At 45.6% G+C, this 27,777-nt stretch overlaps 1 protein-coding gene across 1 annotated transcript in view; it reads left to right on the forward strand.

Annotated features, from left to right (window-relative positions):
- COMP (cartilage oligomeric matrix protein) overlaps nucleotides 1-27,777 on the forward strand; it is a 52,521-nt gene that overhangs the window by 18,849 nt on the left and 5,895 nt on the right. The window contains exons 4-16 of the mRNA XM_032214364.1: nucleotides 35-207; nucleotides 1,558-1,695; nucleotides 3,533-3,610; nucleotides 5,196-5,354; nucleotides 6,061-6,165; nucleotides 11,846-11,953; nucleotides 13,190-13,349; nucleotides 14,369-14,487; nucleotides 18,192-18,244; nucleotides 19,532-19,725; nucleotides 20,834-21,012; nucleotides 23,270-23,318; nucleotides 27,225-27,421. Coding sequence (XP_032070255.1) covers nucleotides 35-207; nucleotides 1,558-1,695; nucleotides 3,533-3,610; nucleotides 5,196-5,354; nucleotides 6,061-6,165; nucleotides 11,846-11,953; nucleotides 13,190-13,349; nucleotides 14,369-14,487; nucleotides 18,192-18,244; nucleotides 19,532-19,725; nucleotides 20,834-21,012; nucleotides 23,270-23,318; nucleotides 27,225-27,421 — 1,712 coding nt within the window. The remainder of the gene's footprint in view (nucleotides 1-34; nucleotides 208-1,557; nucleotides 1,696-3,532; nucleotides 3,611-5,195; nucleotides 5,355-6,060; nucleotides 6,166-11,845; nucleotides 11,954-13,189; nucleotides 13,350-14,368; nucleotides 14,488-18,191; nucleotides 18,245-19,531; nucleotides 19,726-20,833; nucleotides 21,013-23,269; nucleotides 23,319-27,224; nucleotides 27,422-27,777) is intronic.

Consider the following 27,777-nt stretch of genomic DNA (forward strand, 5'->3'; position numbering starts at 1 on the left):
AGGTGGCCAAATCCCTTTCTCTCTCTCTCTCCAGGCTTGAGTACGGGAGTGATCGGCCCTGGGATCAGTGTGATTGATTTCAACCACTGTTCTTCCAATCCGTGCTTCCCGGGCGTCACCTGCACCAACACTCGAACCAGTTTCCATTGTGGATCCTGCCCTCTGGGTTACACAGGCAACGGGACTCACTGCACCGATATTAATGAGGTCAGAATCGGCTTCTGCTCTGGACAAGTGACCTCACCACTAACTAGGAGCCTCCAGAAAGAAAGGGCTGAGATTGGGGGGGGGGAGGAAGGGGGGGCTGGCTGTTTTGCAGGGACAAAGAGTCTTTCTTGGATCTAAGTCAGATTTTTTTTCCCCTCTGGAAGAAAAATAGGAAATTTCTTACTGTCCCTTAAATTGTGAATTCTAGTCTGCCCTTAGACTTGAAAACCAGCTAAGTGACTTTAGGCCAATCACCCAGAGCCTGTGAGTTCTAGTCCCGCCTTAGGTATGAAAACTGGCTGGGTGACTTTGGGCCAATCTCCCGGAGTCTGTGAGTTCTAGTCCTGCCTTAGGCATGAAAACTGGCTGGGTGACTTTGGGCTAATTCCCCGGAGTCTGTGGGTTCTAGTCCCGCCTTAGGTATGAAAACTGGCTGGGTGACTTTGGGCCAATCTCCCGGAGTCTGTGAGTTCTAGTCCTGCCTTAGGCATGAAAACTGGCTGGGTGACTTTGGGCTAATTCCCCAGAGTCTGTGGGTTCTAGTCCCGCCTTAGGCATGAAAACTGGCTGGGTGACTTTGGGCCAATCCCCCGGAGTCTGTGAGTTCTAGTCCTGCCTTAGGCATGAAAACTGTCTGGGTGACTTTGGGCCAATCCCCCGGAGTCTGTGAGTTCTAGTCCTGCCTTAGGCATGAAAACTGGCTGGGTGATTTTGGGCCAATCTCCAGGGGACTGAGTACTTGTCCCGTCTTAGGCATCAAAGCCGCCTGCACTATTCCAGAGAGTCAAGTTCTGGAAAACAGGAGATTTTTGGCTTCCCAGCCAATAGCATCCTACCCCACTTGTGGGCCAAAGAGATTCAAGATGGCTTTAAGTCACGGTCTTGAGCTTTGCTGGCTCAAGAGCCGAGGTGGCGCAGTGGTTAAATGCAGCACTGCAGGCTACTTCAGCTGACTGCAGTTCTGCAGTTCGGCTGTTCAAATCTCACCGGCTCAGGGTTGACTCAGCCTTCCATCCTTCCGAGGTGGGTAAAATGAGGACCCGGATTGTTGTTGGGGGCAATAGGCTGACTCTGTAAACTGCTTAGAGAGGGCTGAAAGCCCTATGAAGTGGTATATAAGTCTAACTGCTATTGCTAATTCTGGGAGTTGAAGTCCTCCAGGCTTAAAGTTGCCAAGGTTGGAGACCTCTGCTTTAAGCTACTTTATAGTTCTTTCAGGTGACTGGGGTCCAGGTGGGGACATCCTGCCCATCTCAGGAATGCCCACTCCCAACAGGGCATCTGAATGGTGGGTGGACAGCCAAGCCACAGTTGCCGCCGGTCCCCAACGAGTGCCACTTCTCTTTGCAGTGCACAGCCAACCCCTGCTTCCCCAGAGTCCGCTGCATCAACACGGTGCCTGGTTTCCACTGTGAGTCATGTCCTCCTGGCTACCGAGGACCAGCGCTGGAAGGCGTCGGCTTAGCGTTTGCCAGGGCCAAGAAGCAGGTAACAAAGATCATCTTTTCCTCTGGGGCGAATTTGTGACATTGGCAGCACATGCAAGTAGTCCTCGACTTACAACCATCAGTCATGTCAGTCGTTAAGTGGGTCACCACATGACCGCAACTGATTTTACTACCATTTGTGCAGTGGTTGTTAAATAAATCAATTGACTGGAAAGTTTCTGGCGAAAAAAATGCAAATTGTAAATTGTGGTCACATCACTGAGGATGCTACAAATGGCCACAGATATGAGCCAGTTCCCAAGTGCGCCCCTAATGTGATCATGTGACCTTAGCGGGCGGGCAGTCATTTCAAACTTCAAATATGAGTTAGAAGTAGCCCTTGGGAGATTTGTTTACTATGGGTGGTTTTGGGTAGAGCCGAGGTGGCGCAGTGGTTAGAGTGCAGCACTGCAGGCTACTTCAGCTGACTGCAGTTCTGCAGTTCGGCTGTTCAAATCTCACCGGCTCAGGGTTGACTCAGCCTTCCATCCTTCCGAGGTGGGTAAAATGAGGACCCGGATTGTTGTTGGGGGCAATATGCTGACTCTGTAAACCGCTTAGAGAGGGCTGAAAGCCCTATGAAGCGGTATATAAGTCTAACTGCTATTGCTATTGCTATTTTTTTTTTGCCAGAAAATAGAAAGAAATGCTGATTTTCAGCAAAAATGTCATGCATCACAATCACGTCACAGTGGGATGTCGCAAAGGGCGATGCCAATTGGTTGCTGAGCACACAAAATGCAGTCACATGACCACGGGGAGAAGGTTGGCCTGGCTATTGAAACTTTTGAGGATTCATTGTGGTCTTGAACAATCGCTAAATTTGGACAATCACTAATTTGAACAATCACTAAGTCATAGATCAGGCCGTCCTTGATTTACAACCAGAATTGAGCTCAAAAGGTTTGTTGCTCAGTGAGACAGTTAAGTGACTTTTGCTCCATGTTATCACCTTTCTTAAGGGACGCAGTGGTTCAGCGGCTAAGAATGGTTGGCAGTTCGAATCCCTAGTACTGCGTAATGGAGTGAGTTCCCATTACTTGTCCCAGCTTCTGCCAACCTAGCAGTTCAAAAGCATGTAAGAATGCAAGTAGAAAAATAGGGACCACCTTTGGTGGGAAGGTAACAGCGTTCCGTGCGCCTTCGGCGTTTAGTCATGCCAGCCACATGACCACGGAGACGTCTTCAGACAGCGCTGGCTCTTCAGCTTTGAAACTTCCCCCCCTAGAGTCGGGAACAACTAGCATATATGTGCGAGGAGAACATTTACCTTTACCTTGTCACCTTTTTTGCTACAGCTGTTAAGTAAATCACTACAATTTTTAAGTTAGTAACATGGTTGCTAAGTGAATCTGGCTTCCCTGTTGACTTCGTCAGAAGGTCACCAAAGGGGATTGCATGACACCGAGACACTGCAATTGTCATAAATACGAACCATTTGCCCAGGGTCTGAATTTTGATCGTGTGATCATGGGGGAGGCTAAAACGGTGTGAAAAATTGTCATAATTAAGTCATTTTTTTCAGTGTTGTTATAACTTTCTTTTTTATATATAAGTTTTTATTTTAAACACATAAACACATCAACAAAAACAAAAACATGACTTAAGGCAACATAGGAACAAGAAGTTCCATCATATATCATACAGCAGTTCCGTATCGGTTTCTTTGCAGTTAGTGTTTTCCCTTTCTATACCTTTCTATCTTACATTCATGGTCTCTTTATTCTTTATCTGTGCTGTTATAACTTTCAATGAATGGTTGTAAGTCGAGGACTGCCTGTACGGTGTTCCCATCCAGCCCTTCCTCCTGATCCCTGTGTGTTTCTTTTGCCAAACAGATCTGCAATGATGTCAACGAATGCGAGGAAGGGACAGCCAGAAACTGCGTGGCAAATTCCATCTGCATTAACACTCCGGTAACTGTCCTTCAACACTCGGTCACATACCTTCTCAGACCTGGACTTTATTACCTCCAGAGTGGCTGGGGAAAAATTGGACCAGCCTTCTCCAACCTGGTGTCCCCCACCCCCACCCCCAAATCCCCCATGTCTCCTTTCTTCTCCTTGCAATGTGATCTTTATGGGTTGCTTAGCTTTCCAAGATTAGCAGATCTCATCTAAGAGCCACCAGCTGCAGGCAAGTTTTCTGACTCACTGCTTTCATCCCATTGATGTTTCAGAGGAGACGGTCTGGTGTCCAGCCAGCCACACTGGCCTAAACATCCTGTTGTGTCTGTGTTTGGGTGAGCGTCAGAATGCACGTTCCATCGTAAGGCGTGAATGGCTTCCAGAGTTGGATATACGTTCACTGAAAACCAGGGAAAGAATCTTTTTGAGTTTTGGTTCCATTTGCGCATGTGCTGCAAATGGAGCCAGTGGGATTCTATGAATCCCAGAGCATTATCACCCTTTGGGATGCTTTAATCCAGGGGTGTCCAACCTGGGCAACTTTAAGACTGGTGGACTTCAAGTCCCAGAATTCCCCAGCTAAGCTTGGCTGGCTGGGGAATTCTGGGAGTTGAAGTCCACAGGTTTAAAGTTCCCAAGGTTAGACTCCCTTGCTTTCAATGAACAATTGTTCTTTTAAATAAATAACCAGTAGAAGGATTTGCCTCCAGAAGTTGTGGGTCCTCCAACACTGCAGAAGAGATTGGATAACCATTTGTCTCTAATGGAATGAGGCAGTGATGGCGAACCTTTTCAGCACCAAGTGCCCAAACCAGAATGTGCGTGCATGTGCCAGAGCACCAGAAACCCAAAGATCAGCTGGCCAACATGTGCCTGCCTGTTTTGGGGCCATTTTGAAGCCATTTTTCGGGCTGTTTTCAGGCCAGTTTCAGGCTGTTTTTCGGGCCATTTTGTATGAAAAATAGCCTGAAAACAGCCCAAAATATGGCCCACAAAATGGCCCAAGAAACAGCCTGGAAACGGCCTGGAAGCAGCCTATTCTGGGGGCGGATTTTTGGCCGGTTTCAGCCCATCTTCCGGTGCTCCGGAGCTGTGAAGATCAGCTGGCGATGGTGCGCATGCCCACAGAGAGGGCCATCAAGAGAGCCGAGGTGGCGCAGTGGTTAGGGTGCAGTACTGCAGGCCACTTCAGCTGACTGCTATCTGCAGTTCGGCTGTTCAAATCTCACCGGCTCAAGGTTGACTCAGCCTTCCATCCTTCCAAGGTGGGTGAAATGAGGACCCAGACTGTGGGGGCGATATGCTGACTCTGTAAACCGCTTAGAGAGGGCTGAAAGCCCTATGAAGCGGTATATAAGTCTAACAGCTATTGCTATCACAGGTATAAGGTTTCCTGCTTGAGCAGGGGGTGGACTAGAAGACCTCCAAGTTCCCTTCCAACTCTGTTATTTTATAAAGGATGGAAAAGATGGAGAGGACATGAAGGTGGAGAGAAGGTTTCACAAGAGTAAATGGGCTGGTTTCACCCTTCTGTTGTGGGGGGAGGAGACGAAGACACAATCCAGATGGTTGACTCCCCTATTTCATCCTGCAGGGCTCCTATAAATGTGGGCCATGCAAGAGTGGCTTTGAAGGGGATCAGCGTTCTGGCTGCCGCATCCAGACCAAGCGACGTTGCCCCAATGGTCAACCAAGTCCTTGTCATGAGAAAGCAGAGTGCATTGTCGAGCGGGACGGGACTCTCATCTGCCAGGTGAGTTGGAGGTTTTCTCTGGTTCCTCACCGACTTCTCAAATAGTCCTAAGATTTGGGGAACAGATGTTGTCATTTCTCAGTTGCGAATGATGGGAAGGCCTGGGTTTGTTACTCAGAACCTAGTCAACCCTGGAGCATACTTTGTCTCTGCAGTACCGAGTGACTTTCAGTGCAGAAGATATCAAATTCCAGCCAGAATCCATCTGTAGATGTATTAACCTCTAGGTCATGGGTTCTCCTTGCTTTGTCAGCTGTACCAGGAAGGAGTGTTTTTCCGGTCTATCAAGGCAACCTGGTCTACCCAAATATGAGATGGAGCATACTGCTTCTGCTTTCTGAGCTTGGTTGTTTTTTTGCAGACATTTCATTACCCAACCAGGTAACATCAGCAGTGCTACATGTTACCTATTGAGTAATGAAATCCAAGGTTACCTGGATGAAAATAACCAAGCTCAGAGATCATCAAGGACTCCACAGTTCAATTCTGAACTACAAATATTCTCTTTTCTTGGTAATTCAGGGCTTGATCGAGTCCTTGTTCCCACATGATGGTGATAGTAAGGATAATTTGAATTTGGTCCCCACTTCCCTAGCAGGACTTTCCCATGTCTGAGTCTGTCACAATTTAGAGCCAATTTCTTTTTTGGTATTTCTCTTGGGAGATGGTGGCAAGGATGGGCATTCACGATTCCTTCTGCTTCTAGTGCATCGTCGGATGGGCAGGAAACGGCCACATGTGTGGAAGAGATACTGACATTGATGGGTTTCCAGACGAGAAGCTTCGTTGCAATGATGAAAAGTGTCAGAAGGTAAGAGACTTTCTTTTGAGTTAGGGTCCTCAGCCCATGGATTGAAAGACTTCTGGTTTCATCCATTTCTCCTGCTATGATGGGGATCAAAATAAGAGGCTGAGACCCTAGAAAGAGTCCAGAGAAGAGCAACGATGATGATAAAGTATCTGGAGGCTATATAGTATGATAACGATTGAGATAACTAGGTATGTCTAACCCAGTGTTTCTCAACCTTGACAGCTTGAAGTTGGATGGATTTCAGCTCCCAGAAACCGCCAGCCAGAATTCTGGGAGCTGAAGTCCACGCATCTTCAACGTGCCAAGGTTGAGAAACATTGGTTTAACCAGGGGTGAAATTCAGCAAGTTCTGTCAGGTTCTGGAGAACCAGTAGCAGAAATTTTGAGTAGTTCGGAGAACTGGCAAATACCACCTCTGGCTGGCCCTGGAGTGGGATGGGAATGGAGCTTTTACAGTATCCTTCCCCTAGAGTGGGGAGGGAATGGGGATTTTGCAGTATCCTTCCCCTAGAGTGGGTTGGGAATGGGGATTTTGTAGTATCCTTTCCCTGGAGTGAGTTGGGAATGGAGATTTTGCAGTATTCTTTCCCTGGAATGGGGAGGGAATGGGGATTTTACAGCATCCTTCCCCTGGAGTGGGGATTTTACAGTATCCTTTCCCTGGAGTGGGGAGGGAATGGGGATTTTGCAGTATCCTTTCCCTGGAGTGGGGAGGGAATGGGGATTTTGTAGTATCCTTTCCCTGGAGTGGATTGGGAATGGAGATTTTGCAGTATCTTTCCCCTGGAGTGGGGAAGGAATGGGGATTTTGCAGTATCCTTTCCCTGGAGTGGATTGGGAATGGAGATTTTGCAGTATCTTTCCCCTGGAGTGGGGAAGGAATGGGGATTTTGTAGTATCCTTTCCCTGGAGTGAGTTGGGAATGGAGATTTTGCAGTATTCTTTCCCTGGAATGGGGAGGGAATGGGGATTTTACAGCATCCTTCCCCTGGAGTGGGGATTTTACAGTATCCTTTCCCTGGAGTGGGGAGGGAATGGGGATTTTGCAGTATCCTTTCCCTGGAGTGGGGAGGGAATGGGGATTTTGTAGTATCCTTTCCCTGGAGTGGATTGGGAATGGAGATTTTGCAGTATCTTTCCCCTGGAGTGGGGAAGGAATGGGGATTTTGCAGTATCCTTTCCCTGGAGTGGATTGGGAATGGAGATTTTGCAGTATCTTTCCCCTGGAGTGGGGAAGGAATGGGGATTTTGTAGTATCCTTTCCCTGGAGTGAGTTGGGAATGGAGATTTTGCAGTATTCTTTCCCTGGAATGGGGAGGGAATGGGGATTTTACAGCATCCTTCCCCTGGAGTGGGGATTTTACAGTATCCTTTCCCTGGAGTGGGGAGGGAATGGGGATTTTGCAGTATCCTTTCCCTGGAGTGGGGAGGGAATGGGGATTTTGTAGTATCCTTTCCCTGGAGTGGATTGGGAATGGAGATTTTGCAGTATCTTTCCCCTGGAGTGGGGAAGGAATGGGGATTTTGCAGTATCCTTTCCCTGGAGTGGATTGGGAATGGAGATTTTGCAGTATCTTTCCCCTGGAGTGGGGAAGGAATGGGGATTTTGTAGTATCCTTTCCCTGGAGTGAGTTGGGAATGGAGATTTTGCAGTATTCTTTCCCTGGAATGGGGAGGGAATGGGGATTTTACAGCATCCTTCCCCTGGAGTGGGGATTTTACAGTATCCTTTCCTTGGAGTGGGGAGGGAATGGGGATTTTGCAGTATCCTTTCCCTGGAGTGGGGAGGGAATGGGGATTTTGTAGTATCCTTTCCCTGGAGTGGATTGGGAATGGAGATTTTGCAGTATCTTTCCCCTGGAGTGGGGAAGGAATGGGGATTTTGCAGTATCCTTTCCCTGGAGTGGATTGGGAATGGAGATTTTGCAGTATCTTTCCCCTGGAGTGGGGAAGGAATGGGGATTTTGCAGTATCCTTTCCCTGGAGTGGATTGGGAATGGAGATTTTGCAGTATCTTTCCCCTGGAGTGGGGAAGGAATGGGGATTTTGCAGTATCCTTTCCCTGGAGTGGATTGGGAATGGAGATTTTGCAGTATCTTTCCCCTGGAGTGCGGAAGGAATGGGGATTTTGCAGTATCCTTCCCCTGGAGTGCGGAAGGAATGGGGATTTTGCAGTATCAGTAGCTGCCTCCCCCACTGAACCAGTAGTAAAAAAAATTGAATTTCACTACTGGGTTTTACCTATCTAAAAGAAAAGTTAGTGGGAGCATGATAGCTGCCTTCCAGTACTTGAGAGAATTGATTTATTCTCCAAAGGGCCAGAGGGCAGGACAAGAAGTGATAGGTGGAGGCTTGTTAAAGAGAAATCTAACCTAGGAGGAGAAATTTTCTGACAGTGAGAGCAATTAATCAATGGCTTGCTTCCAGAGTTCTGGGTGATCCATCACTCAGGAGGTTTTCAAAAACAGAGTCGACAATCGTTTGACCAGGATTGGTATAAGGTCTCCTGACATGAGCAAGGAGTTAGACTAGAAGACCTCCGAGCTCCCTTCCAGCCTTGTGATTCTAGCAGTAAAGCCCCCTCCATGGCACGGGAGTAAGAGGCAGGGAGATAAGTTTGGGAGGCCCCTAATTCATTAGTGTGATTTTTGATATTTTGAGATGGGGCAGAAAAATCATATCTGATATTATGGAGAGAAACACAGACTTAGAAGCATCACCTTAAAATTTGCCACAGTGGTTCGAGTGCAGTACTGCAGGCTACTTCTGCTGACTGCCGACTGCCTGCAATTTAGCAGTTTGAATCTCGCCAGGCTCAAAGTTGACTCAGCCTTCCGTCCTTCCGGGGTGGCTAAAATGAGGAGCCAGATTGTTGAGGGCAAGAGGCTGACTCTGTAAAGTACTTAGAGAGGGCTGTAAAGCACTGTGAAGCGGTATATAAGTCTAAGTGCTTTTGCTATTTGTTCTATATTGGTAGTTCTGACTTACAACCACAATTGTGACCAGAATTTCCATTGCTAAGCAACCAGTTGTTCAACAAGTCATGCTCAATTTCCTTTTCATCATGGTTTTTAAGCAAACCACTGCAGTTGTTAAGCGAATCACATGAGAATTAAACAAATCTGGTTTCCTCCGTGGACTTTACTCGTTGGATGCCTGCTAGGAAGGTCACAAATGGTGATCACATGACCCTGGGATGCTGCAATTATTGTAAATACAGGCTGTTTGCCGAAAACTTGAATTTTTATCATGTGAATTTGGGGAATGATGCAATGGTGTAAGGGTGAGGACCGATTATAAGTCTTTTTTTTCCCAGTGCTGTTGTAATTCTGATGGCTGCTAAATGAATGGTTGTAAGTCACAACTAACTGTATGCATTAATGAGCCAATTCCAAGAACAAGGCAATTTTATGCAGTCCTTCTTCAAACACTCTTAGAGGAATTCATTGTGCACAAAACAAAATGATTTATTGTGATTAAATTCATGTAAACACCCCCTGGAAATTAATTCCACATGGCTTAAGCAATCCTCTGCTGGTTTTACCAAGATAGGACATCCAAATTCCCATTCTGGAGGTCATGTAAATAAAATAGCTTTGTCTTCGGCTTCTTTAATTTTTTTTACATGAAAAATTTACTGGCTGTAATTAAGTCCGCCAACACCTCTAACTGCAGCAATAACATCTGGAGCAAATAGACCAAATGACAAATGTTGAACAAACTGCCAAGAAAATATTCTGAGGTAAATGAACCTCATTTTTAATTCTGCGCAGGCCTTTCAAATGGTTTTTTTCCCCCCTTTGGAATGAAGTTAATTCAAAATAATAAAACACCAAGAGGCCCAGTTTACTCTTAGCACTCCCCACCATAGATGTAAACACCATTTTAAAACTGAAATTGTCTTGGGATGTAACTGTTCACAAATAAACAGGATGCAGTTATAACTATGACCCAACCATTTCCGTGTAATTAAGGCATCCCAATATTTATTAGCTTTTAAGTGGGGTCAGAAGAAGCCTTGAGTTGAAAACAGAGCTGAGTTGTGAAGTTTGTTACTTCAGCCAGCAAGTAAAGCTGGGATAAACTTCATGGTTATTTGAAAGTGTGGAAAATTAAATCCACCTTTCTCGATTTATACCTGTACAATTGGGACAATGAAAATTTTGCAGGATGTCTTTGCCAATCATATGCACTCAATATCCTATACCTTTTTTAAAATAAATACGATGAGAAACCTACCATAGGTTTCCTGCCTAGGCAAGGGGTTGGACTAGAAGACCTCCAAGGTGCCTTCCAACTCTGCTAATAAAGTAGAATAAAGTATGGATTAAAAATATAAGAATGAAGACGTGGCATAAAAAGGATAGTTAGAAGCTTGCTTAAAGGAAATGTCATCAGCCTCTAACCACAAGATGTTCCAGCCAACGTCCCTATGTCAAAAGTCCAAACCACAAGGTTCAGATAAAGTTCATTAATGACACGTAGTCCATATCTGTAACAAAAGGAGAAGTAAGACCCTCATCTACTCATAAGGCTTTCCCCCCAAAATAACCAATAAGAAATGAGTTAAGTATTTCCGTGTTGCAATGCTTTTGAGAATGCATAAGAACGTGTGCTTCGATAATAAAGGTTGTTCAGAACTTGCAATGGTCTAGCTTTCTGAACCTGGCTGCCAAATAAACTTTTCCTGTGTCCTGAGAAGTCTAAAGCTGTCATTTTCTGCAACACTATTGTATTGTGTTGTATTCTCAATAAAGCAGAAACAGGATATATAAAGAAGGTTAATCAACAATAGCCATTGAGCTGAATTCATCTTAATCACATTTCTCTTAAACCCAAATACGCCAAGAATTCTAAGTCACCTTTACAAAACAGTGTTTTTCAAACTTGGCAACTTTAAGAGGTGTGGACTTCAAGTCCCAGAATTCCCCAGTCAGCAAAATCAGGATGGAGGCCATGTCAGTGAGATTAAAGCTCTGTGATACACACACACACACACACACACACAAGCGCAAGGCTTAGTTTGCACTGTTTTACCCGCCATCTTGACTCTTTTGACCAAATCTTGCAGATATTCCTAGAATGGCACTTCTTCGATGTATTTTTGGGATCTGAGTTTTTTTTTTAAAATCAAATAATTGGACTCAGTACACTTCTGAGATCAGACTGGGGTTGTGCAGAAGTCACAGGAATAAATAAATATCTTAATTCAAAAAATAAACCTCTTAATTTTCTTGGCACATGGACCAGCATAGTTCAAATCTAATAACCGTGCAACTATTTTGCCAAGTAATTCAAAGTCAGCTTCAGGGAAATTGCATCTTGCGTTGATGGCTCGTGCTCTCAGACTAAGAGGAAATCTCTCCCAAAACGTTTGGTCTAGCAGTTAGCGGTTAAGGCAACAGGCTAGAATTCAGGAGACTGTGAGTTCTAGTCCCGTTTTAGGCATGAAAACTGGCTGGATGCCTTTGGGCCAATCGTCGGGAGACTGTGAGTTCTAGTCCTGCTTTAAGGATGACTTTGAGCACTCAGCCCAACCCACCTCACAGGGTCGTTGTGGGGAAAATAAGAGGAGAAACAGTATTGAGTTTCTTCACTGTCTTGACTTAATTAGAATAAAAAATAAAAGTGGGATATAAATTTTTGTTTTAAGTGACATTTCCTCTTTTTGGTCCTTCAGGATAACTGTGTGACGGTTCCCAACTCCGGCCAAGAAGACGCTGACAGGGATGGGATTGGTGATGCGTGTGACGATGATGCTGATGGGGACGGGATAAAAAACTCCGAGGTTAGAACTCCTCCTGACAGTGACTTTCAGCCCGTTTTTCTCCTATATTGCCTAAGACCCAAGAATCCTTATTCTGATTTCAAAGTGATCCATTTAGCAGGGGTGTCCAATCTTGGCAACTTTAAGGCTTGTGTGTTTATGTTTTACTGACAAAGAAATAAGGGGAGACTAGTATAGATCTTGAACTCTGGTGCTGGAGAAGACAGCAAGGCAATCAAACCGGTCAGTCCTAGAGGTGATCAACCCTGACTGCTCTTTAGAAGGCCAGATCCTGAAGAGGAAATTCAAATTCTTTGGCCACTTAATGAGAAGGAAGGAATCACTGGAGAAGAACCTCATGCTGGGAAAGATTGAGGGCAAAAGAAGAAAGGGACGACAGAGAATGAGGTGGCTGGATGGAGTCACTGAAGCAGTCGGCCTGAGCTTAAATGGACTCCAGAGAATGATAGAGGACAGGAAAGAACGTTTTCCATGGGATCGTGATGGGTCGGACACGGCTTCACAACTAACAAGTATAGATCTATTTCAAGCTATTTAGCTCTCATCAACTAGCCATATCCTTCTGGGATTTGAACCCAGGCTACTTAAATATTAGGTAGATGTATTAACCTCTAGGCCACTGTCTCTCTTCCCTTTGTCAGCTATGCCAGGGGAAACATTTTTTGTCAGGGCAACGTGGTCTACCCAATTATGGGACGGAGCATACTGCTTCCGTTTTCGCCTTTTAGCCCCAATACAGGAGCCGTCACAGGCAGTCACTTTCGCGACAAACTATTTTTATGTTTGTCGTGAAAGCGACTGCCTGTGAAGGCTCCTGGATTGCGGCTGAAAGATGAAAATGGAAGCAGTACGCTCCATCCCATAATTGGGTAGACCAGGTTGCTCTGACAAAAAAACATTTAAGACTTGTAGACTTCCAACTCCCAGCATGACTGGCTGGGGAATTCTGGGAGTTGACGTCCACAGGCCTTAAAGTTGCCAAAATTGGACACCCCTGCATTATAGCTTGTATGATACCTAAAGAGAACACCAACAGTTTGGGAACACGATGTTCAGTAACTCAGCAGGAGATTCCCCCAACCAGTATCCTGCTTGCCAGCTTTCCTTGAAACATCTCACTGTATTGCAGGGAAAAGCCAACATCTCAACAAGCAGGCTTTGTCAGCTACTCCAAGTTTTGCAAAGCCAAGCTGGTTTCCCCATTTCTTTCCGACTTACCAATCCTTCCCCCTGCAGGACAACTGTGTGTTTGTGCCCAATGCGGACCAGCAAAACGTGGATCTAGACAACTTTGGGGATGCTTGTGACAACTGCCGGAATATCAAGAACAACAACCAGTGGGACAGCGATGGCGACGGATGGGGAGATCTGTGCGACAACGATATGGATGGAGACAGTGAGTTTGGGCAAGAGCAGTATTCTGCGGAACCAGTTTGTCTTGCTTTGCTGAAGATACGAGGCAGTCCTCGACTTACAACCGTAACTAAGCCCAGCAATTATGGTTGTAAAGTGAGTCACCGCTTGAGGGGACCTGATTTTAGGACCCTTTTTGTAGCAGTTGTTAAATGAACACTTAAAACTAAGCATCTCCATTGTTCGTTATGAGATGCTTTTTTCCTGAAAACCAGAATTAAATGCTGATTTCCAGAAAATACGTCATAAATCACTGTCACGTGATTGGTGAATATGGGGCTGTTGTCAGGTACCTGAATGTTGTTATGTTTCTATGGAGGAGGGGGGTGAAGATTGGAATTTGACAGCCAGGTTATAAGCTTTTGGGAGGAGGGGGTCCATTGAAACTATGAATGATCGCTAAGGGACTAGTCGTAAATCAAAGATTATCCCTACCATTTTTTAGGCATACTATTTTTTGGTTGCTGTTCGTTAAAAGAAACATCCCAAATGTATCCGTGCCATGATCCACATAATCTGGCAAGTGGGATGCTAGAGTCCTCCCAGTGGTGGGATTTGAATAATCTAACAACTGGTTCTCTGCCCTAATGACTGGCTGGGTAGGCATGGCTGGATAGTCATGTGATTGAGTGGGCATGGCCAACTCAACGTCACTCATCACACCAGCCTCACCTCCCGGCCACTCGCCTCAAAGACCTCAACAAGGTACAATTTCCCTCTCTATTTATTTACTACTATTGAACATCCAAAATGCCCTGAAAAAAGCCCTGAAAAACAGCTGTGGGCGGGGCCAGCCAGTGATGACATTAGCCAAACTAGGTAGAATTTTAACAACCGGTTTACCTGAACCAATCTGAACAGGCTGAATGCCACCAAAAATTTCCCAGCCTTTTCACAACTGAGGCTTAAGACCAGAGATCTCATTGTATTCTCTGGGCCCCAGCAGCTCCCCATATTCTTTGCTTCTTATGGCTGATGTTTCATTCACTCCCTCTTCTCCAGAAATTAAAAATGTCCTGGACAACTGTCCGAGGATCCCAAATACTGACCAGAAGGATACCGATGGGGATGGAGTTGGAGACGTCTGTGACAGCTGCCCCTTCATCAGTAACCCAGATCAGGTGAGACATTGACTTGGCTTCATACAATATGCTAATTTAATCACTTAATGACTTAAACGGCGGCACTTGCTAAGGAGAATAGCAGCAGCATTTATATACTGTCCCATAGTGCTTTGCAGCACTCTCTGGGAAGTTTACAATATTTGCATTTATTGTGCACAGTAATTGGTGTTAGAAAAGGATAGAATTCTGTGAGCTGTTTATATTGCTCTCTTTAGAGCAGTGGTGTCAAACTCGATTTCATTGAGGGTCGCATCAGAGTTGTGTTTGACCTTGGGGAGCCAGGGTGGGCATGGCCAGCTCGACGTCACGTATCAGGGGTGCCTGTGATGGCCAAGTACTAAGGCAGGACTTCCTTCAGACTCTCCCTCACCCTCATTATAATCTCTCTCCTTCCTTCTTTCCTTCCTTCCTTCCTCCCTCCCCTTCTCTCTTCCTTCTTTCTTTTTCCTTCCCCCTTTTCCTTCTTTTTTCTTTCTTGCTCTCTTCCCATCTTTCCTTTTTTTTCTTTCCTTTTTTCCTTTCTCCTTTCCTGTCCCTTCTTGGGTGCTCAAATGCAAAAGGGGAAACATTTCTTCTTTCATTTTGTTTTTAGTTTGATAGCCCTCTGTCAGCAAAAAGTGAGACTGACCTGTGGTGCTTCTGCCAGCAAAAACGGAGCCCAAGAGGGCCGTATGCCATCTTCCCATGCTCCATTTTCGCTGGCAGAGGCACCTCAGGCCAGTCCTTCACTGTTTCCAGGGCGACCCCGCAGGACAGATCTAAGCACCCAGTGGGCTGGATCCAGCCCACAGGCCTTGAGTTTTACATTCCTGTTTTAGTGAGACCTATCCTGGTCTCCAAATACTACTGTCAGCGTTCCAAGTATCACGTAGAATTAAATCAGAGTCCAAGCAAATTGATCCTTAAAGTTCCAATTTAATAAATCAGACATCTTAGCACATCTGTGGAATCCCAATTCTGGAGGTTACATCAGATTCCCACCCAGTTGAAAGTTCATGATCTTATCCCCACACCCATAAATCCATCACATGGTCCAATCTTCTTCTTCCATGCTGGCACCTCCACCCAGCTGCTTCCGGTCAGGTGCAGAGGTGCGGAGACAAAAGATGACCTTGGGCTTCTAGAAAAGAATGACAACAACACATTCCACAATTCTACTCCTTTCTATTTCCCCCTCCCAACTATTACACTAACAAAACAGCATAATGAAATAAGAGAGTGTGTGGCAGGCCAAAGATCCTAAAAGGAATATAACTGCAGGCCTGACAACTACCTGCTTTAGCTCTGCTCTGGATTATTTGCTAAGTTAGCCAATTACAAGTAGTCCTTGATTTATGACTATAATTGAGCCCAAAATTTCTGTTGCCAAGTGAGACACTTGTTAGTTTTACCCCATTTTATGGACTTTCTTGCCACAATTATTAAATGAATCCTTGCAGTTGTTAAGTTGGTTACAGGGTTAAGTGAATCTGGCTTCCCTTTTTAATTTCTGAAAATTTTCTCTGAAATAATTTCTTCCCCGTTGACTTGCTTGTCAGAAAGTCACAAAAAAGTGATCACAGGACCCTGGGACACTTCAACCACCATAAATATGAGCCAGTTGCCAAGTGTTCTGAATTTTGATCGCATGACTACGAGAATTCTGCAACGGTCATAAGTTGAAGAACTGCCACTTTTTCATTGTTGCTCAGGACACCAAACACAGGTGTTCTTCACCTTACAATCATTTGTTTAAGTGACCACTCAATCCAGAGAGTGAAATGGGGTCTCTCCTCTTAAATCTCAGTTGTGACAAAGCTAGGAAATTTGGGGAATCACACTTGCCGAATTATATGTATCATGGCATGGATGTGGTTAGCACATTTTACATTTGTTGTAACCTTGAGTAGTCACAAAACAAATGGTTGTAAGCAGTTTCAAAATTTTTTACTACCGGTTCTGTGGGTGTGGCTTGGCGGGCGTGGCAGGGGAAGGATACTGCAAAATCCCCATTTCTTCCTGATCAGCTGGGACTTGGGAGGCAGAGGATAGGGGTGGGGCCAGCCAGAGGTGGTATTTACCGGTTCTCCAAACTACTCAAAATTCCCACTAGCGGTTCTCCAGAACTGGTCAGAGCCGAGGTGGCGCAGTGGTTAGAGTGCAGCACTGCAGGCTACTTCAGCTGACTGCAGTTCTGCAGTTCGGCTGTTCAAATCTCACCGGCTCAGGGTTGACTCAGCCTTCCATCCTTCCGAGGTGGGTAAAATGAGGATCCGGATTGTTGTTGGGGGCAATATGCTGACTCTGTAAACCGCTTAGAGAGGGCTGAAAGCCCTATGAAGCAGTATATAAGTCTAACTGCTATTGCTATTGCTATGGTCAGAATCTGCTGAATACCACCTCTGGTTTGATCACCATCGAGCATTAATCATTGTCCAAGATCTTGAAAAAAACAGCTGGTTTTCCCAACCTTTTTTCCAAATAAATTTTTGGGACAGAGATACCAGATTTGGTGTATGATAAAAGGTTTGCTTCCCAGCTGTCGCCCGTCCCAAATTAAATCGGAGTTCTTTGAGAAAAGCTGCAGAAACGTGAATTCTACCATCATTTCTGGAATTACAGAATGTCCACCTAAAAAATTGATTCCAAGATCTCTTCTGTCCTTCCAAATCCTTCCAATCAAACCTTCCCTTGAAGTGTAAAGGGCTGTTTTAATTGGAATTTCATTACTCATAATTTGGGATGGTGCCCTGACTTTTTCATTCTCCTGGGTGAATGAGCCTGGAAAATCTAGCACAGGATAAAATCTTTTGACTTTTGATTGTGGGAAGCCACCTGCTTCAAATCTTTTTGTAAACAACCATCGTTTAAACAATTCAATAGAAATGTAGGTTTAGAGCGAGAGTACGTTTAGGAACATGAGACTTCATGGAAAAGATTTTGAAGATAGAAGTGGAAAATATTTTATTCAAAACATTCAAGAATTCTAAGTCTGCATTTGATAAAAGCATCTTAGGGAGGTTTCCAAAGGAAAGTAAATTTAGAAAAAAAAACAATTAAAACGGTTATGTTGTTGGTTTGAGTTCCGAGCTTGGAATTTGGTTGCAAACATTTTGCCCCTGTTCATTTGTGACCAAATCGCAACCCAATTGTTTGCAACCAAATCGTCAACCTCAGAGCTCAAACCAACAATATATCTATCAACCTGAGCTTGTTGTTGTTAGTTGCGAAGCCGTGTCTGACCCATTGCGAACCCATGGACAACGTTCCTCCAGGCCTTCCTGTCCTCTACCATCCTCTGGAGTCTATTCAAGCTCACGCCGACTGCTTTGGTGACTCCATCCAGCCACCTCCTTCTCTGTCGCCCCTTTCTTCTTTTGCCCTCCATCTTCCTCAGCATGAGGCTCTTCTCCAGTGAGTCCTTCCTACTCATTAGGTGGCCAAAGTCTTTGAGTTTCCTCTTCAGGATCTGGCCTTCTAAAGAGCAATCAGGGTTTAATCTCCTCTAGGACTGACCGGTTGGATGGCCTTGCAGTCCAAGGGACTCGCAGGAGTCTTCTCCAGCACCAGAGTTCAAAGGCCTCCATTCTTTGGCACTCAGCCTTTCTTATGGTCCAACCTTCACAGCCATAACTTTGCAACTGGGAAAACCACAGCCAACCTGAGCTATTAATATTCAAAGACATTTCAATTAAAACTGTTTTCTACTTTTCGTTACTTAGAAAGATACTGACCACGATCTTGTTGGAGACCCATGTGACACCAACCAGGACAAGTGAGTTGGAGAATATATGCCTTCATTTCACACGTAGCAAGGTTTGAGTTTCTGTCTGCATCCTTGCAAGAATAATTGCTCTATGAATCCCTTCTAGGTGGGAGACAAGAGTGGTAAAGTCACACAGAGATGCTGCGGTCAGACTCTCTTGGCAACACACAGGACAGAAAGCTGATATAAAGACCTTCTGTCTATGGAGATTCTCAGTCATCCAGGTCATGGTTGTCCCAAAGGTGCTTTTTCAAAAGGCAATTGGACTTTGTTTTTAGAAAGGAATAACAGAGTTAGAAAAAAAGGAAGCTGTGGCTAAGACACGGAGCTTGTTGATCAGAAAGGTCGGTAGTTCGGTGATTCAAATCCCTAGTGCCACGTAACTGAGTGAGCTCCCGTTACTTGTCCCAGCTTCTGCCAACCTAGTAGTTTGAAAGCACATAAAAATGCAAGTAGAAAAATTAGGAACCACCTTTGGTAGGAAGGTAACAACGTTCCGTGCACCTTCCGCGTTTAGTCATGTCGGCCACGTGACCACAGAGACGTCTTCGGACAGCGCTGGCTCTTCAGCTTTGAAGCAGAGATGAGCATCGCCCCCTAGAGTCGGGAACGGCTAGTATATATGTGCAAAGAGAACCTTTACCTTTTTAACAGAGTTAGAAGGGACCTTGGAGATCTTCTAGACCAACCCTCTGCTCAGGCAGAAAACCCTACACCATTTCAGACAAATGGTTATCCAATCTCATCTTAAAAACTTCCAGTGTTGGAGCATTCACAACTTCTGGAAACAAGTCATTCCATGTTTAATTGTTCTGAGAGGAAATTTCTTCTTAGTTCTAGTTCTTAGTTCTTTTTAAGTTCTGAAGAACTGAAGTGAAGAAGCTTTTTGGACAAGAAGCGAAACATCTTCAAGGAAAAACCAAATCCAGTCACCTTTTGAAAAAGCGTCTTTGGGACAATGAACTACTCTTTCTCCAAAGAGGTGGAGTAGAAGATCCATGCAGATAATTGCATTGCTACATCCTGGGCCATGAGACCATTCAGTATTCTCCTAATGTCAAACTCTAGCAAAGCACTAAGCTAAACTGATTGGAGAACTTCATACCGATGTGCAATTGCTTCATTGAGAAGACGGCTGGCTTAGTCTTGGGAATCTGAAGGGAATTCAAATAGGTGTGCCAACAGTAGTTCTTGGGAGCAATTTAGGGGATAAAGAGCTTGGATAAAGATCTCCCTTTTCTACCATTCTCTTATTTCACTCGTTACCCAATTCTAAATTTTCTTTCCTGTTGGCAGAGATGGAGATGGGCACCAGGATTCCCGCGACAATTGTCCTTCGGTGCCCAACAGCTCCCAGCTGGACTCTGACAAGGATGGGCTTGGAGATGAATGTGATGATGATGATGATAATGATGGCATCCCAGATCACAATCCCCCAGGGCCTGACAACTGTCGTTTGGTCCCCAATCCCGGCCAGGAGGACACAAACCGTGAGGACAACATGCTTTCTCTCTCAACTTCTTGCTTTATAAGGAAGCACAAACATGGAACAGTTGCCCCTTAGTGTCCACAAGGGAGTTAAAATAATAAAATCACATAAAATATATCCTGGATTTGGGAAAAGGCCGTAGTCTATCCCGCTGATCAGTGTAGAATTCACAAGAACAGGGGTCTCCCAAGTTTGGCAACTTTTAAGACTTTAAAGTCTTTGGTCACCCTTAGGCCAGAAAGCTGATATAAACTGAAATAAATATATAATATATATTTTGGGAGTTGGAAGTCCACAAGTCTCAAAATTTGGAGACCCTTGCACTAAAACAGCATTTCTCAACCTTGGCAATTCTGTAGACTTCAACTCCTAGAATTTCCCCAGCCAGTTTAACTTGAACAAAGTATGTGTGGATACGACTGGAAAAGGTTGCTTTCCTTCTTTCCCAAAGGGGTGTGGTTGAGACCTTGTGGAACAGCAACTTGGAACGTTAGGGAGAGACGCTACAGCTACTCCCAAGGAAAAGTTAAGGATACTGGAAGGGTTTGTCCAGTGTTTTTCAAGCATAGCAGCTTTAAGAATGTTGGTGGTCAAAATTGACACACCTTAAAAGTTGCCAAGCTGGAAAACATTGGGTTAGTCTAGGCTTTGTAAAACCACAGACTAACAAATATAGCTGAAGATGCTTGGCAGGTAGAAGCAGGAAGAGAAAGAGATAAAATTAAACAGAGAAAGGAAGAACAGAGGTCTCCAAGGTTGAGAAACACTGCCTGGAGGCATCTCTGGCTGTTGGAAAAGTAGAGGTGGAGAATTCACCAGTTTAGGCTGACAGATCAAAGATAGGACGCAGTCGCTCAGTGGTTAAGATGCCGAGCTTGTAGATCAGTAGGTCGGCAGTTCGAATCCCTAGCGCCGTATTAACAGGGTGAACTCCCATTACTTGTCCCAGCTTCTGCCAACCTAGCAGTTAGAAAGCATGTAAAAAATGCAAGTAGAAAAGCAAGAGCCACCTTTGGTGGGAAGGCTGGTGTGTGATGCTTGTGGCCCTAGTTCTGCCTTTGAACCCAGGGCAACTGTAGGAAGCTGATTCCCCACTCCCTCTTCTGCAGGAGACGGTGTTGGAGACGCTTGTCAGGATGACTTTGATAAGGACCACGTGGTTGACCGGATTGACGTTTGCCCTGAAAATGCTCAGGTGACGCTGACTGACTTCCGGGCCTTTCAAACCGTTGTGTTGGATCCTGAAGGAGACGCCCAGATAGACCCCAACTGGATTGTCCTCAACCAGGTTAGCTATCAGCTCTGAGGTTGTTTGGTGATTTCCTGGTGTGCTTGTTCTTGTTTTTGGCCCTGATGATGGTTTGCAAGATTGAAAACTCTTCTGGCCCTGAAGAACGATTGCATTGCTCTCAAACATCTATGGCAGGGATGTCCAAACTTGGGAACGTTAAGACTCATGGACTTCAACTCCCAGAATTCCCCAGCCATGATTCCCCAGCCACCATGGCTGGGGAATTCTGGGAGTTGAAGTCCACGAGTCTTTACGTTCCCAAGTTTGGACATCCCTGGTCTATGGAGATTCTCAGTCCTCCAGGTCATGGTTGACCCAAAGGTGCTTTTTTCAAGAGGCAACTGGACTATCAGGTTTTTGTTTGAAGATGTTTCGCTTCTCATCCAAGAGACTTCTTCAGCTCTGACTGGATGGTGGGGAATGGAAGGATTTATATGCCTTGCAAACAGCTGGTCCTTTGCATTTTTTTGGCATTCTTTTAAGACTCGGTAAGAGGGGCTTGGTGGCTCAGTGGCTAAGACGCTGAGCTTGTTGATCACAAAGATCGAGAGTTTGGCAGTTCAAATCCCTAGTGCCGCGTAACGGAGTGAGCTCCCGCTACTTGTCCCAACTTCTACCAACCTAGCAGTTCGAAAGGAGGTAAACAATGCAAGTAGAAAAATGGGGGCCACCTTTGGTGGGAAGGTAACAGCGTTCCATGCACACTCGGAGTTTAGTCATGGCAGCCACATGACCACGGAGACGTCTTTGGACAGCACTGGCTCTTAGGCTTTGAAACAGAGATGAGCACTGCCCCCTAGAGTCGGGAACGTCTAGCACATATGTGCGAGGGGAACCTTTACCTTAAGACTCACTAAAAGAATGCAAAGGACCAGCTGTCTGCAAGTAGTATAAACCCTTCCATTCCCCACCATCCAGTCAGAGCCGAAGAAGCTTCTTGGATGAGAAGCGAACGGTCTTCAAAGGAAAACCAGAAAGCCCAGTTGCCTCTTGAAAAAAAAACCCTTTGGGATTACTCCCAATGTTCTGATGAAGGGCAAGTCCAATTCTTCTAGTCTTACACACACTGGAGGCTTCTCCCTCCAACAAAGACCTCATGAGAAGTGGCACCATCATTTTCACAGCTGCACTTTCCAGCCAGCACAGCCGATGGAGAGGTTGACAAGGCATTATGGGAGCTCTGCCAACCGTATGACTGGGAATTCTGGGAAGTGAAGTCTAATTTGTCTGCAACAGCTTCAGGTTGGGAAAGGCTAAGTTTCCGTAATGGGAAATATGTTGATTGGAGGAGTTTTATATCTTGCTCTGGTGTGGGATATCACTTACCTTCTTGGGTGAAGAATGATTCAAGGCTGCTGGGGTGAACTCTCGGCTGCAAAGACGTAGGTCTGTTCTTTATCCAGTTCATGCTGCAGAAGAAAACCAGGGTCTGGTCCAGGGCAACTCCGTTCTCAACAATTTTGGGAGACTTCCTCCTTTTTCAACTCCCCTACTCTTCACCAAGTCACCCCAGTTGGGGAGTAACAGAAAAGACTTGTAGCCCCATCCAGCTAAAGCATAATTTCTCAACCATGGCACCTTTAAGAGGTGTGGACTTCAACTCCCAGAATTCCCCAGCCAGCTGACTGGGGAATTCGGGGAATTGAAGTTCACACCTCTTAAAGTGGCCATGATTGAGAAACACTGGCCTACAAAAAGACCACAAGTAGTCAGGTGGCTCAATGGCTAAGACACTGAGCTTGTCGATCAGAAAGGCTGGCAGTTCTAGTGCTGCGTAACTGAATGAGCTCCCATTACTTGTCCCAGCTTCTGCCAACCTAGCAGTTCGAAAGCACGGTAAAAATGCAAGTAGAAAAATAGGAACCACCTTTGGTGGGAAGTTAACAACATTCCGTGTGCCTTTGGTGTTCAGTCATGCCGGCCACATGACCATGGAGACGTCTCTTTGGCTTTGAATTTGAGATGAGCACTGCCCCCTAGAGTAGGGAACGACTAGAACATATATGCAAGGGGAACCTTTACCTTTACCTAGTCAGGTTTAATAGAGAGTGTCTTGTTGAGAAACTACAGGTAACATTCTGTGAATAAAAAGGGTTTTATAACATCTTCCCAATAGCCACCTTGTCGAAGGGTAAAAATCCCATTTTACTATTTATCATTCTCTGAAAATACCCGCCTGTTCTCAAAATTCCAGATGGAGGTTGGAGTCTTCATATCTATAGCATTAAAAAAAAGAAAATTCTTATTTTTGCAGGGCATGGAAATTGTGCAGACTATGAACAGTGACCCAGGTTTGGCTGTGGGTAAGTTACAGTTTAAGCAATCACGTTAAAGAAAGCGATCTTTAAGAAAGCAATCACGTTAAAAAGATTTGCAACAACACAAGGTAGTCCTTGACTTATAACCACAATTGGGCCCAAAATTTATGTTGTTAAACAAGACAGTGATTGGGTTTTGCTTTTGCCCCATTTTATAACCTTTCTTGCCACAGCTGTTAAGTGAACCATTGTTAAGTTAGTAACTGTTGTTAAGTGAATCTGGCTCCCCCATAGATTTCGCTTGTCATAACCCAGGAAGGAGAACGCAAGGGTAACATACAGGTAATCCTTGACTTGTTGTTAAGTGAGATGTTGGTTAAGTGAGTTTTGCCCCATTTTACGACCTTTCTTCAGTTGTTAAGTGAATCACTGCAGTTATAAGTTAGCAAACCAGTTGTTAAACGAATCTGGCTTCCTCATTAACTTTGCTTGTCAGAAAGCCGCAAAAGGGGATCCCATGACCTCAGGATGACAACGGTCATAAATACGAACCAATTGTCAAGCGCTTGGATTTTGATCACATGACCATGGGGGATGCTACAATGGTTGTAAGTGTGAAAAACGGTGAAAAGTCACTTTTTTCAGTGCCGTTGTAACTTTGAACAGTCACTAAACAAACTGTTGTCAGTCGAGATCTACCTGTACACGATGCCGAAATGCTCCTTCTTGAGGTCCTCATGCTGCAACGTTCACGTTTGAGAGACAGTCTTAGGGAAGAAAATTGCAACCCTTGGGAGCCAAGAGTTAGAACTTGGGGTCACTGCACAGCTTCTAAATGGACGGGGCCAGGTCAAATTTTTATTTTCATCTGGCCCGACTCAAACTGAAGGAAAAAGTCATTACACAGCATGGAATAGGTTTACTTCCATGTGATCATTTCCTTCTTCAGACCCATTACAAGTAGTCCTTGGCTTATGACTGTAATGGAAGACTGCCCATTATGTTCAGAAGTTGTGATGGTTGTAAAGTGGCTCACCCATGGGATCAACCCAATGTGACGGTTTTTGCAGTTGTTGTTAGGCGAACCAGTTGTTTGCTATGGGGTGGGTTGTTTTTTTTTTGCTAAAAAACGGAAATAAAGGCCAGCTTTTGGCAAAACCATCGTAAGACATGGACATGTGACGGCGGGAGGCTGCAAGCGGCAGTTGCTGAGCACTGGTATATGGTCACATGACCATGGAGGGGCGGTAGCCGTTGGAACTTCAGAACTGGGTTGTAAATACCCTGGTAAATACCCGTTCGTGACTCTCCTTGCCAAGTTTTGCAGATATCAGCCTGGCAGCTCTCCAAGCCAGATAAGCTCTGTGACCGTAAATCCTCCTTTAAAAGACTTTGCTGGATGTGAATGAGCAGAATTCACAGTTAATTAATAAAAGGGTTTTTTGTCGGGACTAGGAGTCTGCTTCATGCTCTTGGGAAGCCCTCGGTCAGAACACTAACTTTGAATGGTCGCTAAGCGATCGGTCATAAGTTGAGGGATGCTTGTAATGACAATTGGGTGAGGATTGTGGGCAGGGCTTGCAGGAAAGCAACATGCAATCTGCGGCTTGAACTTTGCATCCCCAGATAGCTTCCCCAACCTGTGAGCTCTGTTTGGGAGCTCGTGTGAGGAGAGCAGGACTGCTACAATGGAAGGGTTGCGTAAAACAGAATTAACAGGATCTGCCGGGGGTAGGTGGGGAGGGAGGCTGTTCTCAGCTTCAGTTACTTGAAATGAGGCATGTGCATATCTTGTAAGAAATGTACACACCAACCACAGCCTGGGAAAAGGCAGGTGGAAAAGCACAGGGTTGGGAACAAAAAGGCTACTGCAATGCGCTCTACATGGGGCAGCCCTTGAAGAGCATTCGGAGACTTCAGCTCGTCCAGAATGCAGCCGCGCGAGCGATCGTGGGTGCACCTTGGTACACCCACGTTACACCTATCCTCCACGAGCTGCACTGGTTACCGATTGGTCTCCGGATACGCTTCAAGGTGCTAGTCGTCACTTATAAAGCCCTTCATGGTATTGGACTGGGTACTTGAGAGACCGCCTGCTGCCAATTACCTCCCAAAGACCCATTAGATCACACAGGGTGGGCCTCCTCCGGGTTCCGTCTACCAGCCAATGCCATCTGGCTATTACCCGGGGGAGGGCCTTCTCTGTGGCGGCTCCGGCCCTTTGGAACGAACTCCCCGCAGAGATTCGGACCCTCACCTCTCTCCAGGCCTTCCGAAAAGCCGTTAAAACCTGGCTGTGTCGGCAGGCCTGGGGTCGATGAGTTCCCTTCCACTCTCGAATCGTGTGGCTGTTGGTTGTTTTTTAAATGCCCTGTACTTTTGTAGTTTTTGTGTTTTTCCCTTCCCTTCCCCTCCTTCGGGTTTGTGCGCTGCCCTGAGTCCCGCAGGGAATAGGGCGGCATATAAATAAAATGAAACTCAAACTCAAACTCAATTCTAATGCCTAATTTCCATTGGGAAACCAAGCAATGATGAAAGTTATCTGGAATTCTTACAGCGGAAAGAGTAATCTCTTAGCATTTGGTTAGAGAGGAAGCATCTCAGATTGAGCCTCCCTAGTTCTCTTCCACATAATTGCAGGAGGGGGGAGGGACATATCAGAATAACAGAGTTGGAAGGGACCTTGGAGGTTTTTTAGTGCAGCCCCCCTGCTCAGGCAGGAAGCTGTTATCATTTCGGGCAAATAGTTGTCCGATCTTTTCTTAAAAGCCTTCCAGCGATGGAGCACCCACAATATCTGGAGGCAAGCCGTTCCACTGAATAATTGTTTTATCAAGAAATTTCTCCTTAGTTCTAGGCTGCTTCTCTCCTTGATTAGTTTCCACCCATCGCTTCCTGTCCTGCCTTCAGGTGCTTTGGAGAATCAAAATCACATGAAGTGTTAGTACCACTTTATAAGGTCTTGCTAAGACCCATACGTGGAGTACGGCATCCAGTTTTGGTCACCACAATTAAAAAAGATGCGGAGACTCTAGAAAGAGTGCAGAGAAGAGCAACAAAGACGATCAGGGGTCTTCCTACTCCTTCGAGGCTGCTCTTTCCAGGGTCCTTGGTGAACTCTGACCTTGATTATTTTCTTGCAGATGTTCCGTTACCCACACTAGGTTACATCATCAGTGCTAGTAAGGAGTGGGGTTTCCTCTCAGTTGAGAGAGGGAGGGAGGGAGAGAGAGAGAGAGAGAAGAAGAAGAAGGAGAAGGAGAAGAAGGAGAAGGAGAGGAAGGGAGGTTAAAGGTTTATTGCATTTATATGCCGCCCTATTTCCGGAGGGACTCAGGGCGGCTAACAAACCCAGGGGGGGGGGGGGTAGTACACACCAGGTAACACAACAAACAAATACAGAGAAAAGTTTAAAAACAATCAACAGTCACCCAATTCGAGCGGGGAAGGGAACCCGTCAACCCCAGGCCTGCCGGAACAGCCAGGTTTTAACGGCTTTACGGAAAGCCTGAAGGGAGGTGAGGGTCCGGATCTCTGCGGGGAGTTCGTTCCAGAGGGCCGGAGCAGCCACAGAGAAGGCCCTCCTCCAGGTGGTTGCCAATTGACATTGGCCTGTAGATGGAATCGGGAGGAGGCCTAATCTGTGGGATCTAATGGGTCTTTGGGAGGTAATTGGCAGCAGGTGGTCTCTTGAGTACAGGGAGGGAGGGAAAGAGAGAGAGAGAGGACCTCACTCCTTACTAGTACTGATGATATTACCTAATTGAGTAATGAAACATCTTCAAGGAAACCACCAACCTGGGAGAGCCCCAAGGACCCCTTATTTCAATTCTGAGCTGCAAATGTTCTCTTTCATTGCTATCCTCGCAGTCTTTATGCCATGAGCCACAAGAAATAAAAATGCAATATATCATCGTGACACCCTTTTGTCTTCTCCCCACTCGGGTTCAGGGTACACGGCATTTAATGGGGTGGACTTTGAAGGCACCTTCCACGTCAACACGGTCACAGATGACGACTATGCAGGGTTCATCTTTGGTTACCAGGATAGCGCCAGCTTCTACGTGGTGATGTGGAAGCAGATGGAGCAAACCTACTGGCAGGCCAATCCTTTCCGGGCGGTGGCAGAACCTGGCATCCAACTCAAGGTAAGGGCAGAGTCCGGCTCCCCTCTCATCACAGCTCAACCAGGGAAGAGGAGCAGGAGAAAAAGCTGTCTGACCTAGGCTTCCCCAAAAAGCCCAAAGCAGATTCCTGGTCCCGACAAAACCTCTTTTATTAAACGAATGTGAATTCCTCTCATTCACATTCAACAAAGGCCTGTCAAACAGTCTTTCAAAGGTGAAATTATGACCACAGGCCTTATCTAGCTTGGAAAGCTGCCATGTCAATATTTTCCAAACGCAGTGCTGTGCAAGGAAAGACTGGGCACAGAGTCTCTGAGATTCAGGGACAGATCCTCACACTCCTGAAACGAACAAACGAACAAATCATTTTCTGCAAA

This window comes from Thamnophis elegans, chromosome 1 (genome assembly GCF_009769535.1).
Source record: "Thamnophis elegans isolate rThaEle1 chromosome 1, rThaEle1.pri, whole genome shotgun sequence".
NCBI lineage: Eukaryota > Metazoa > Chordata > Lepidosauria > Squamata > Colubridae > Thamnophis > Thamnophis elegans.